This window comes from Pseudoliparis swirei, unplaced genomic scaffold (genome assembly GCF_029220125.1).
Source record: "Pseudoliparis swirei isolate HS2019 ecotype Mariana Trench unplaced genomic scaffold, NWPU_hadal_v1 hadal_193, whole genome shotgun sequence".
Classification (NCBI taxonomy): Eukaryota; Metazoa; Chordata; class Actinopteri; order Perciformes; family Liparidae; genus Pseudoliparis; species Pseudoliparis swirei.
The window spans coordinates 1-14,211 of NW_026613429.1; the positions used below are offsets into that span (position 1 = coordinate 1).

At 38.7% G+C, this 14,211-nt stretch overlaps 1 protein-coding gene across 1 annotated transcript; it reads right to left on the reverse strand.

Annotated features, from left to right (window-relative positions):
• Nucleotides 1–2,905: 2,905 nt before the first annotated feature.
• Nucleotides 2,906–11,346, reverse strand: LOC130191631 (guanidinoacetate N-methyltransferase). Its single transcript, XM_056411279.1, has 6 exons — nt 11,041–11,346; nt 8,190–8,335; nt 6,523–6,586; nt 6,144–6,211; nt 5,320–5,430; nt 2,906–3,139 (listed from the first exon to the last, which is right to left on the reverse strand). Exons 1-6 carry the CDS (start codon nt 11,216–11,218, stop codon nt 2,999–3,001), a joined length of 708 nt encoding a protein of 235 aa, XP_056267254.1. The 5' UTR covers nt 11,219–11,346; the 3' UTR covers nt 2,906–2,998.
• Nucleotides 11,347–14,211: the final 2,865 nt, after the last annotated feature.

The following is a 14,211-nucleotide window of genomic DNA, read 5'->3' on the forward strand; positions in this document are numbered from 1 at the left end:
TCCACTTTTGCAGGGAGGACGGCGGGGAGGAATAGAACATCGTGTATCACTGTACGCCGACGACCTGTTGTTGTATGTGAACGACCCAGTGGCATCTTCTCCTTCAATCGAATCGATTCTGATGGAATTTGGTTCTTTTTCAGGATATAAATTACATTTTAAAAAAGAGTGAATTGTACCCAATAAACAATTTGGCTTGTCAGATTCAGCAATCTTCAGTTCCTTTTCGTTTAGCCAGTTCAGGTTTCAGGTACCTTGGTGTGAACATAACCCGCAGTCTTGCCTCTCTTCATACAGCTAACTTTAACCCCTTGGTTGAAAATATGAAAAATGACCTTGCTAGATGGCGCGATCTACCCCTGTGACTACCTGGCAAGGTGCAATCTATAAAAATGAATGTATTCCCCAAATTACTGTACTTGTTTAGATGTTTACCAATATTCTTGCCAAAATCCTTTTTTCAATCAATTGACAAAATTATTCTAAACTTTATCTGGGCAGGAAAGTCACCAAGAGTGAGCAAGATCTTTCTCCAACGCCCGAGGGACATAGGTGGCCTGGCTCTTCCTAATTTCATTTTTTATTATTGGGCAACTAACACTCAAAAAATATCATTTTGGATTAATGCCCCGGAGACTGACTGGTGTCTTTTGGAGGCTCATTCCTGCTACTCTTCATCTCTTCCTGCATTGGTGTACTCATCTCTTCCGATAAAACTGTCCAGCCACTCTTCTAACCCGATTGTCCTCGCTACACTTAGAATTTGGATTCAATTCCGTCGTCACTTTAAATTCCAAACCGCTTCCTCTCTGGGTCCGATTAGTAAAAATCATCTATTCCCACCGTCTGTAGTGGATAAAACGTTCTCACAGTGGGCAAAAAAAGGACTGATGTGTTTCAGGGATCTTTACGACGATGACCACTTCTCTAGCTTTGACTCTCTTTGTAAGAGATATGACCTGGAGCGTTCAAATCTTTTCAGATATTTTCAGGTCCGCCACTTTGTAAGGAAACCCTTCCAGTCATACCCTGACCTCCTTTGCAAAACACTTTGGGAAAGCCTACGAGACACGCATCCAACTCAGAAGGGGCTGATCTCTAAAGTTTACAACCAGATCATAACGACAATCGATACCTTTTCTACAATCAAAGCCAAATGGGAAAGTGAGTTGAATGCAAACTTGACAGAGAATTGGTGGGTGGGTGTCCTGAGGAGGGTGAACACATCGACGTCCTGTGCCAGACTTGGTCTTATCCAGTTCAAGGTGGTCCATAGGATGCACTTTAGTAATAGCAGACGAGCTCAAATGTTCCCAGACCATGATGCAGGATGTAACCTCGTGTCCTAAACTTGGACAGTTCTGGTGCTATGTTTTTAATATCTTATCTATAGTTTTAGGGATCAAGCTACAACCGTGCCCTCTTCTGGCAATCTTTGGAATCCCTGCCAAACCCATCCTATATAGTACCAAAGAAAATGATATCATTGCTTTTACTACTCTTCTGGCTCGTCGCAGAATACTGCTTGCTTGGAAGTCTCCAGGTCCACCATCTCAGTCTGCCTGGCTTAAGGATGTAATGTTTTTCCTTAGTCTTGAAAAAATCAAATATACACGTAGAGGCTGTCATGACCATTTCACGAGGAAGTGGCAGCCTTTCATTTCCTATTTCCAAGACCTGTCAGTGTTGCCCAATGATTGAGGCGCGTTAGGTTGTGTCCATCTGTCTGATTTATTGCAACCAAATCCATGTATTACAAAAATCTGTGAACAAATGTAAAGGCCATGGGTGTGGGTGGGTTTGTGGGTGGGCGTATTATGATTCATTATTTTTCCTTATTTTCAATTGTTTTTTTATTTTTTATTTATTAGTTCTGTTTCTTCTCATTTTTCACTTTATGTTGTCTGTTTGCTCTACCTTCCTGTCACTTTATGCAGTATTACTGCAAACAGAACAACACACACACACACACACAAAAATACTTGTTCGCTGATCCCTGTCGCTATATTGTGCACATTCTCTAATAAAGTATATTTTAAAAAATAAAAAAAATGTTAAAAAATTCTCAAGGCATATTGTTGCAGTAATAGCTACGTGGATTTCGGGAAAAACTATTTATTTTATATATATTATATTTGATATTTATTTATTCATTATTTAAAATGTTAGATTTCTCCATTGATGTATTATTTAAATACTTTATAATATAAATCACATTTGGTGACAACAGATGTAACAAATGCAAATATTGTTTTAAGTGTTCATTGGTCCAGCTGATGTCGAGAAAAAGACACTAAAACTCAGATTTTAAATATAAATATATATATTAAACCATGCAGAATACAAAAGGGGAGGAGCTTCAGTGATTCCTTAATCTGCATCTTGATTGACGTGCAGACCTTTAACCCAGCAGTGGAAGAGCTGCACGACAACGGGAAGCATCACATTCTCACACCGTTATCCCGACACTACTATTCTGTAATAACAGAGTTATTCAGCACATTGAGGAGTTTTACTTTAAGAACTTTTGTACTTTGAGTTAAGTTTCACACTTTGAGTCGATGTTCATCTCACTCTACGGTAAAGATCTGTGTCGTTCTTCCACCACTGAACTGAAGCTCCCGTCTGCCTCGGCTCAAGAAGACTTCCTGAAGTTCACCGCAACGAATGCGCTTAAGTTTCTGTGATTATATTTTCTATTTGGTCTAAAATGGTGACGGACAAGAAGGATTCTGGGTAATTTAAGCCCTGATGAGACTCAGTGGGGTGAGGATGCATCTCTGCTGGTTCCATGAGGTTCCATCTGGTTCCATGAGGTTCCTGTTGTCTCACATATTTACTGATGAAGCACTAAACCCATTGAAACCACAGAACAACAAATAAAAGTGGAATAAAAACAAGCAGCTGGGGGTCTGAGTCGTGTTTATTGAACGTCAGACGGCGGTCAGCAGAGTCTTGAAGGCACATTGTGGAAAAAGAAGAACCAAAGCGTTGGCCTTCAGTCCTTGACGATGGTCGGCGTGATCATCTTATTGAAGGCGTAGTATTTGCACTCGGCGGGCGGTGCAATGTCCATGGTGGTGCTGCTGATCTTGTCCTTCTTGAAGCCGGCCTGCAGCAGACTGGGCACCTGGGTCTCCTGCAGACCATTAACACACAGCGCCGTGACCTTGAAGCTATCGCGGCGATGATTGACAGGCGGAGATAACACCGATAGTTATGGTGTGTGTGTGTGTGTGTGTTCAGTCACGTCAACACGGCTCACGCTAGAGTAAAGAGCAACATGTTGTGTTTAATAACTAACATCCGCTATCCAGGGTGCGACATTTACAGATTTCTTTAGGGGGCATTTTTTCCCCACTGACTGAAATCCAGGAGCATTTAGAAATAAACTGATGGAACTTTTTGAAACTTGTGAAATAAACTTTAACCTTTGTTCAAAAATAATAAATATACTTACAGGATGAGCAATTTTCATTAAGATTTCAACAATAAGACTTTTAGGCAGTAATAAGACTATTAAGCAATAATAAGTATATTAGACAATAATAAGAATATTAGGCAATAATAAGACTATTAGGCAATAATATGAATATTAGGCAACAATAAGACTATTAGGCAATAATAAGACTATTAGGCAATAATAAGAATAGTAGGCAATAATAAGACTATTAGGCAATAATAAGACTATTAGGCAGTAGTCTACGGATTCAAAGTGTTTTTCGATTTCTTTGAACAGAAAACATAAATCATATTACATTTTATTCTTATTTTTTGGGGTTATTTACTGTTATTTAAACAACTATTTACAATTATAACATTTCTTTGGTTTCTTAAAATAAAAAACAATATTTGATTTTTGTGTGTACCTACCTAGTACAGGCAGTACAGATAGGACACACACACACAAAAGAACAAAAACAAAACACTATTAAATTATTATAATTATCAGAGGACATTATGGGGGCGTTTTTTGCCCCTCTAGTGATATCAGGGTCAACATCATATTTCTTAGGGGCAGTTTTGCCCTTTGCCCTTATGTATTTCCTACAGTGCCACCATCTAGACGCCCTAAATTCATATTTTTCTCAATGAACACCTCTGATTACAGTCTTTAAATGAGTTTTATCACAATAACCGTCTTAATTCTATGCCACGTACGATTTTAAACCATGTATTGTTTTTATTTTCTGTTGATGGACACTATTTCCCCACAATGCACTGCACAAAGGGCATCCAGGAGTGACTCACATCTCCATAACACCATGTACTCAATTTCATTTATTTTTTTAAGTTTCAAAAAGCTCTTAGAAAACAAAAGAAAGTATTAAATCTATGTGAAACACTTTTAATTGTCAGTGACCTTCTAGAGTTTCAGTTTAAATGACTTCCAACACAGAGCGCCTATTGCGTAACGTCTCGTTAGGATAACAATGGAACAAGATATAGAAATATAATATATATATACAGGACTGTCTCAGAAAATTAGAATATTGTGATAAAGTTCTTTATTTTCTGTAATGCAATTAAAAAAACAAAAATGTCATGCATTCTGGATTCATTACAAATCAACTGAAATATTGCAAGCCTTTTATTCTTTTAATATTGCTGATTATGGCTTACAGCTTAAGAAAACTCTAAAATCCTATCTCATAAAATTTTAATATTTCCTCAGACCAAGTAAAAAAAAAGATTTATAACAGCTGAGTGTTTGTCAAGGCTCAGGAAACCCTTGCAGGTGTTTCGAGTTAATTAGACAATTCAAGTGATTTGTTTAATACCCTACTAGTATACTTTTTCATGATATTCTAATATTTAGAGATAGGATATTTGAGTTTTCTTAAGCTGTAAGCCATAATCAGCAATATTAAAAGAATAAAAGGCTTGCAATATTTCAGTTGATTTGTAATGAATCCAGAATGCATGACATTTTTGTTTTTTTAATTGCATTACAGAAAATAAAGAACTTTATCACAATATTCTAATTTTCTGAGACAGTCCTGTATATATTATGCCAAATGCAAAACAACTGAACACTTGAATAAAGTACACACCGTATAGGATAAGTATGTACTCTGGAATTGGGACTCCCACATGTGCTTCCACATTTACTTCCACATGTACTTCCACATGCATTTTCCACATGTACTTCCACATGTACTTCCACCATTTACTTCCACATGTACCACAATGCAGAAACAGAGACGTTCTACAGTCTCAGACGAGCTCCATGAAGTAATGTATTTTACTCAAGGTCGTACTGAAGATCAATGAAGGTCGTATTGAAGGTCACTGAAGGTCATACTGAAGGTCACTGACCTCAAACATCTTCTCGATGTTGTCGTATTTGGTCTTCAGCAGCTCTCCCCAGGAGGTCAGGTTGCAGTAGGTCAGGACGCCGCCGGACTTCAGCATCCTGTGAGCGTGACCCTGCAGAGACCGGCTCCATCAGTCCTCTAGAGACGACGTCTAGACTCAGTCTGTGTACACGACCTTTAAAAAGGTCACGTAGAAATGTCCTTATTTTAAAATGCACTGTTTCTTCCAATGAAGATAACATTAAATGAATCATAAACACTCTCTCTACATAGTTAATGTGTACATGACTATTCTCTGGTGTTTAATGAAGTCTCTACAGAGGTGTGTAGAGGCCCATCTCCAGTGTTCTAATGGGACATTGTGTTATCGCCTTAGAAGACTAGCGGAGGGGTAGAAAACCCTCGAAAACCCTTTTTATGTGAGCGCAGCTGAAAACAGTTATGCTGCTGAGAGAAGCTATAAAACTGGCCTTCCTTTGAGCCACAAGAAGAACAACATTAATATTTACGACAAAAATCATTATTTATAACCTCCTCAATGTTGACTAGATTTTATATTAATTTTTCAATTAATTTGATAAATAAAAGTCTGAGTTTTCATGGAAAACACCAAACTTTTGAACATTAGTGTATGTTCACCACACAATATCTCAACACTCAACACAGATGCATTTATTGGACGATCTCTAAGTATCTTTAATCCACTTTCCACACAAGAGGATTCCCCTCCAGACGTGTGTTCAGGACTGCGTGTGTTATATAACACGTGTGTGTTATATAACACACACATGGCCCATAAAGCCGACTCTGACTCTCACGACGTACCTTGATGAAGTCAAACTGGTGTGTGTGCCACGTCTCCTCTGACAGAGGGTAGGTGTCGTAGAGGATGCCTGAGAGAGGAACACACACGCCGATACAACCATCAACTCGTATTTTTAAAATGTGTTGCTCTGTGATCTCAGACAGCGGCGGCGGAGGAGGAGGAGGAGGAGGAGGAACCTCGACTGGATTACGCATCCTCACATTGACTCCCATCAATGACTTAACGTGAGCGTCATAACGAGGGGGGGGGGGTGTAACCGACACTCTGTAAAGGGATGAAATGGTTTCCACGGCGTTTTAAACAAAAAGGCTTCGTGATACGAGTTTCTCGGACTCGGCTCCAACATCCTGGACCGTGAGCTCCGGTTCTGTTCCTCACCGTCAAAGTGGTTGTCCGGCAGCGTGGGAACGACGTTCTCCCAGAGGCCCTTCAGAGGGACGACCTGCAGAACAGAGCAGCAACACAGGGGCCCCTCAGCAAGGCTGTGCTCAGTGTGTCTCTTGCAGTGTGTTTCTTGCAGTGTGTTTCTTGTAGTGTGTTTCTTGTGTCTCTTGCAGTGTGTTTCTTGTGTCTCTTGTAGTGTTTCTTGCAGTGTGTTTCTTGTGTCTCTTGTAGTGTGTTTCTTGTGTTTCTTGCAGTGTGTTTCTTGTGTCTCTTGCAGTGTGTTTCTTGTGTTTCTTGTAGTGTGTTTCTTGTGTCTCTTGCAGTGTGTTTCTTGTGTCTCTTGTGTCTCTTGCAGTGTGTTTCTTGTGTCTCTTGTAGTGTTTCTTGTGTTTCTTGCAGTGTGTTTCTTGTGTTTGTGTCTTTTGCAGTGTGTTTCTTGTGTTTGTGTCTTTTGCAGTGTGTTTCTTGTGTTTCTTGTGTCTTTTGCAGTGTGTTTCTTGCAGTGTGTTTCTTGTGTCTTTTGCAGTGTGTTTCTTGTAGTGTGTTTCTTGTGTCTCTTGCAGTGTGTTTCTTGTGTTTCTTTTAGTGTGTTTCTTGTGTTTCTTGTAGTGTGTTTCTTGTGTTTCATGTGTTTCTTGTAGTGTGTTTCTTGTATTTCTTGTGTTTCTTGTAGTGTGTTTCTTGGAATTTCTTGTAGTGTGTTTCTTGTGTTTCTTGTAGTGTGTTTCTTGTATTGTGTTTCCTGCAGTGTGATTCTTGTGTTTCTTGCAGTGTGTTTTCTTGCAGTGTGTTTCTTGTAGTGTGTTTCTTGGAATTTCTTGAAGTGTGTTTCTTGTGTTTCTTGTAGTGTGTCTCTTGTGTTTCTTGCAGTGTGTTTCTTGTGTTTCTTGTAGTGTGTTTCATGTGTTTCTTGCAGTGTGTTTTCTTGTAGTGTGTTTCATGTGTTTCTTGTGTCTCTTGCAGTGTGTTTCTTGTGTTTCTTGCAGTGTGTTTCTTGTGTTTCTTGTATTGTGTTTCTTGTAGTGTGTTTCTTGTAGTGTGTTTCTTGTGTTTCTTGTATTTCTTGTGTTTCTTGTAGTGTGTTTCTTGTAGTGTGTTTCTTGTATTTCTTGTGTCTCTTGTAGTGTGTTTCTTGTGTTTCTTGTAGTGTGTTTCTTGTGTTTCTTGTATTTCTTGTGTTTCTTGTAGTGTGTTTCATGTGTTTCTTGTAGTGTGTTTCTTGTGTTTCGTGTGTTTCTTGTAGTGTGTTTCTTGTGTTTCTTGTAGTGTGTTTCTTGTATTTCTTGTGTTTCTTGTAGTGTGTTTCATGTGTTTCTTGTAGTGTGTTTCTTGTATTTCTTGTGTTTCTTGTAGTGTGTTTCTTGTGTTTCTTGTATTTCTTGTTTCCTGCAGTGTGATTCTTGTGTTTCTTGTAGTGTGTTTCTTGGAATTTCTTGTAGTGTGTTTCTTGTATTTCTTGTGTTTCTTGTAGTTTGTTTCTTGTGTTTCTTGTATTGTGTTTCCTGCAGTGTGATTCTTGTGTTTCTTGCAGTGTGTTTCATGTGTTTCTTGCAGTGTGTTTTCTTGCAGTGTGTTTCATGTGTTTCTTGCAGTGTGTTTCTTGCAGTGTGTTTCATGGTGGCTGTGTGCAGACACACTAACACGCTAAGGTGATGTCAGACCTTGTGGGGCTGAGACTTGGCCCATTCCTCCAGGCGGGCGAAGACGCCGTCGTTGCACTCGATGATCCAGTGCTCCTCGATGGGGTAGGACTCCAGCTTGGTGGCGGCAATGGCCATGCCGAAGCCGATCTCCAGGACGCGACCGCCTTCCGGACAGAAAACAACCAAACACAACAAACCATGAGGCGCTCGGGCGTCTGAGTGCGTTTCTTGTGTTTCTTGTAGTGCTGTGAAAAATAACGCGTTAACTCAGTTAATTCAATTACAGGTTTAACTATTTTATTTTTTTAAACGCATTTAACGCATGCGCAGAATGAGCTTCCAATCCGTCTGTTGTTGGTCGTCGGGACGAAAAAAAAGTCACTTGCAAAATGAGCTTCCAATACACCACTTCAATCTGAACTCTGTCCGCTCTCATGCAGACGGTCTGTTCATCGGTAATGATCCTTCCGCAGGTTCACCTACGGAAACCTTGTTACGACTTTTACTTCCTGTAGATCAGGGGTCTCAACACGTCGATCGCGACCTGCCAGTCGATCGCGGCGTAGTGTTGGTAGATCGCATGACATTAAAGAGATTGGCCCGCCCCCTGACATGTTCTCTAGAGCACGTCTTTGTTCTTTTATTAAACTAAACGTCTGTTGTTGATCGTATCTCCACAGCAGCATGTCATTTCTGTCTCTTCGCGTTGCGTTAACACTTATCGATCTCCGTCTCGCGCGCCACAGAGCTCCGTGCGCGCGCATCGGGACCGAGCAAAAAAAAAGTCACTTGTCAATCTGTCCACCTGTCCGTGTCCGGGCCGGTGAGGTTTCAGCTTTGCAGCGGTGTCCCCGCCGTCCCTTTCATCACGGCCCAGTTCATGAAGAAAACCCACACAGTCAGTNGCAGCACCATTGTATAGAAGAATGTATAAATGTATATATCCGTCTTTTGTCATAAATCTCTATGTTCTCACAAAATATATAGAGAATATCGGTAATATGTGATTAATCATGATTAATCCACAAAAACCTGTGATTAACCCGATTAAAAATTGTAATCGTTTCACAGCCCTAGTTTCTTGTAATGTGTTTCTTGCAGTGTGTTACTTGTAGTGTGTTTCTTGTAGTGTATTTCTTGCAGTGTGTTACTTGTAGTGTGTTTCTTATCGTGTGTTTCTTGTAGTGTGTTTCTTGTGTTTCTTGTAGTGTATTTCTTGCAGTGTGTTACTTGTAGTGTGTTTCTTGTGTTTCTTATCGTGTATTTCTTGTAGTGTGTTTCTTGTGTTTCTTGTAGTGTGTTTCTTGTAGTGTGTTTCTTGTGTTTCATAGTGTATTTCTTGTAGTGTGTTTCTTGTGTTTCTTGCAGTGTGTGGCTTTTTCTTTTGCCCTCATAGAAGACCTGATGCTCTCTGGTCGTTGTAGTTTTCTCTCCCTGCCGGTTGTAACTCGTGGCGACGCGGTGAAAGCCAACGCGCTTCCTTTTCTTTCAGAGAAGCGTATAAATAGATGAGGCTAAAGGCTCCTTCATGATGATTTACTGAGGCGCTAGCCCGCAACTCTGTGTAATAATCACATTTACATTTTTTAAGTCTGCTTATTTGTACTTTTATTTCCAAAATTGTTCTGCTTCTGTCTTGTCCTGATTTTCCTCAGAACATTTTTTAATTAAATGGGACTATCCTGCATTCTTATATACAAATAAATGTCAGATCTAATTAAAAATAATAAAAACACATTTTTGTAGTTAACTTAAAGTGATTGCTGCTTCAAATAAATGTCTTTTCACAAATGTGGTTTGCCTGTCTTATCAAACGGGATCTCAGTTTATGCTGAAACAATCGAATTTAAACTTGCAATTAAGAATTAATCCAAATATAATGTCAAGAGATTGTGTAAACTGGGTTACACACGACCGTTCTACCATGTTGTGCAGACAGTATTTCAGCGCACATGCTCGTCCCTTCCCACATGTCTGTACGGGTGTGTGGATCAGTCCATTTCTTTCAGCTCAAAGCTCTGCAGACTTGGACTGTTCCCCTGAGTCGAGGAACAGCTGCTGTCCTCACACAGCTGCTCACACTCCTCCAGATCAGCTCACTAAATACTCATTTACATGTTTAAATGGAAAAGTAACATTTAGAAACTCAAAACAATACTTTCCCCTCACATAAAAAATATTTTTATAAAGTAAATATATGAGAATAGTCCAAATGTGAGATTTTTTTTTTATGCACAATATTTTCAGGCAAACTTTTAAGTATGTCAAGTATGCAGTATGCATAACGAGTACAGCTTCTTGGAATAGAGAATACTGATTATTCACATTTTTAATGACATAGTATAATATTGATGCACATTTATATTTACAAAACTAATATAATAAAATATTAAGCGTCATTGCGTATTTAGAAAATCACTATATAAGTTTGAATTATTATTATTATATATATATAATTGAATGACAAATAAATTTTTAGAAAATAAATATATGAGAATAGTCCAAATGTGAGTTTTATGCACAATATTTTCGTGCAAACTATTAAGTATGTCAAATCTGCATAACGAGTACAGCTCTTTGGAATAGAGGATACAGATTATTCACCTCACAGCAACATTTAAAATTATAGAGTATAATATTGATGCACATTTATATTTATAAAACTAATATAATATAAAGCGTCTTTGGATAAATATAAGTTAGAATTATTATTATTATTATATATATAATTGAATGACAAATAACGTGTTGCATAACTAAATGCCAGTAAAACGTCTATTTTGTGGTTATTCCCTCAAAAGCAGTCAGTAAAGTACGGTGTCCGATAAGGAGACGAAGAATCGCTTCCCTGTAACTTTTTTGTTGTTACCTTTTGAGGCTGCGACGGTCGACAGGGAATGCATGTACGGGGTCTCCCAGCGCTCCATCACGGGCTTGCCCATGATCTCCAGGTGAGTGTCGGTCTCATCGTAGCCGGCGCTAGCGTCGTGCCAGGAGGTCTTGCAGTCCTCTCCCTTGCTGAAGATGGGCGCTGCGGCGGAGCTCATGTTGTTGTTGACGGGGAGGCGGTGGTGGTTGTTGAGTCTCCTTACAGAAGAGAGAAAGGCGGCAGGAGGCGGTTTATATCGGGCTCATAAGTGCTGGCGAGGCGGAATTTCCACTACGTGTCAAAGGGCTCGCGCACATTCCCTGAGAGGCTAGGAGGTGTCCAAGATCCTCCGTCGGGAAGATGACTCACTCGGCGCTGAAAAAACTGAACCATGTCAAACTAAAGAAGCAGAATGAACACGTTGGTTCCCCAGTAGGCCCAGTGAAGCCTGAAAGGGAGGTTTTAGATTTGCATATTTGCAAGTTAATTATACTCATGCCAAAAAAGTGTATATTTCTGATATATGTATGTATTTGGATATATATATATATATCCAACAGATCATACATCCAAATCAGCGTATACATATGTATAAATATATACAGGACTGTCTCAGAAAATTAGAATATTGTGATGAAGTTCTTTATTTTCTGTAATGCAATTAAAAAAACAAAAATGTCATGCATTCTGGATTCATTACAAATCAACTGAAATATTGCAAGCCTTTTATTCTGATTTATTGCTGATTATGGCTTACAGCTTAAGAAAACTCAAATATCCTATCTCTAAATATTAGAATATCATGAAAAAGTATACTAGTAGGGTATTAAACAAATCACTTGAATTGTCTAATTAACTCGAAACACCTGCAAGGGTTTCCTGAGCCTTGACAAACACTCAGCTGTTATAAATCTTTTTTTTTACTTGGTCTGAGGAAATATTAAAATTTTATGAGATAGGATTTTAGAGTTTTCTTAAGCTGTAAGCCATAATCAGCAATATTAAAAGAATAAAAGGCTTGCAATATTTCAGTTGATTTGTAATGAATCCAGAATGCATGACATTTTTGTTTTTTTAATTGCATTACAGAAAATAAAGAACTTTATCACAATATTCTAATTTTCTGAGACAGTCCTGTATGTATATACATATATATGTATATATATATGTATATATATGTAATTGTTTATATTTAGTTTTTTTGCACTTGTGAGGACTTGAGTCACTGTGAGCCGGTGTCTACATATTGTCACAAAGAAATATATACACTTTTATTAATCCCCAAGGGGAAATTAGTTCTCTGCATTTAACCCATCCTTAGTTATTAAGGAGCAGTGGGCTGCGGTAAAGCGCCCGGGAAGCAACTGGGGGTTCAGTGCCTTGCTCAAGGACACTTCGACTTGCAACTAATGGGGAGAGCGGGGATCGAACCCACAACCTTGCGGTTGCAGGACGGCCCTCTTACCCCACTGAGCTACACTGAGAAGCACTTATATAAAAAATCTAAAACCAAAACGCGTCAATTTACACTTATCAAAGTATTAAATTGAACAAATTAGATCTACTTGATTTATTATGATAATAATAATTTAGCTGTAAATGTGCTGATGGATTTGTGTCCACCCTTTGACAACCAGAACAGCTGTTTCCAGTATTTACGCGAAGCTAAGCCAACTAGCCGTGACTTAATATAAAATAGATATGACTAGTATTGACTAGTATTGATCTTCTCATCTATCTTTTGACAAGGAAGCCAATAAAAAATGAAATATAAAACTACTCCTTTAAAAGAAAACCTTGTTGTTTATTAACAGGTAGTGAACTGAATCACACTTCATTGGGCCTTCGGCTTTGTGAAGTGGTCTCTTCTTGCAGCAGAGTGAGAGCTCTTCGTATATTGTCCCGCTCTCTGAGCATGGACAGCTGAAGTGAACTACTCCAGTGGGTCAGAATCACACATGTACATTTGCTCCTGTTCCATAACTTTATTAGAGCTTCATGAACTTATTGAGCCTCCATTAGTCGCGTGGCTGGTATTATGAGCACCTTGGAGAAGCCCCTTTATTTCTATTTATTTCTATTTTTTGCTGAAACAATTGGTCTAATTAGTTAATCATAGAAAATAAATTAGCAGCTAATGTGATGATTAATCCTCTGCTTACTTTATTTTGCATAACAGATTTTTTTTAAAATCCCAGATGTCTCAGTTGTCTTTGATAATAAATGTAATAACCGGGTACTGGACTGTTAAATAACAAATATATAAGACATGAAACTGTGATGGATATTATTATTTGATCAGAATCTGATTTATTGCCACATACAAGGAATTTGCTCTGGTATATTGTTGCATAACAATAAACATAAGAGAAAAGAAAAAAACAAGTATTTAAAAATATATATATAAAAATGTACAATACATAAAAATAAAAAAAGTGTATTATATGTTTTCAAAATCAAAAGAGCTGAACATTAGTTTGATGAGATGTGCAAATATTCACACCAAAAAAATACAAGTTAATAGTCTCAAACAAATTAATCACGTCTCAACAGGTTATTTGATTAATCTGCAAAATAATTCTAGGATCGTATTTTACTGCATTTAAAATTGACAGAGCTAAAAACTCTGTCCTCCAAACTTCTAATAAACCGTGAGAGTTTTCAGTGTCACATGTCGTCTCCCTGTGTGTGACTCAAACGCCATTAAACAAATGGATCATCTCCACGGGTCCATCATCCACTCCAGTCCCATTAGGTGGTGCTGAGTGGGCCCGGCTCCTCGGTGAGGGTCCCCCCCCCCCCCCCCCCACACGGCTCTTCATCCCCGCTGACTTTCAAGAGCACTCATTCCCCCAGAAGCTCGCGTTCATGCAGCGGCCGCCGCTCTCTGACGGAATCAATTAACCATTCCTCTTTTTTTTACTTCGTCAAAAAGCCCGTCAGGAACCTTTTGATGAGATGAAGCTCCAGGAAATGTTCCACTTTTGGTAAATGTTGACATTCAATGGCAAAAAACCCCTTGAGTGAGACCTATAACTGGTGTTTTACAGTACTCTGAAGAATATAGTCAGACGAATTATGCATAATAAGACATATACAACATTATCCAGTGCACGTGTCTCTGCTGGCATGTTCTTCTCTACTTTGGATCTTAAGCCACACGACGTCCAA

What these genes read in the sequence shown, in the direction of transcription:
- LOC130191631 (XM_056411279.1), bottom strand. Translation starts at nt 11,218, where the DNA reads ATGAGCTCCGCCGCAGCGCCCATCTTCAGCAAGGGAGAGGACTGCAAG. An exon ending in GACCGTCGCAGCCTCAAAAG is followed by an intron (nt 8,336 to 11,040) that starts GTAACAACAAAA and finishes TCTGTCCGGAAG; the next exon opens with GCGGTCGCGTCCTGGAGATC. An exon ending in ACATCGAGAAGATGTTTGAG is followed by an intron (nt 3,140 to 5,319) that starts GTCAGTGACCTT and finishes AATGGTCTGCAG; the next exon opens with GAGACCCAGGTGCCCAGTCT.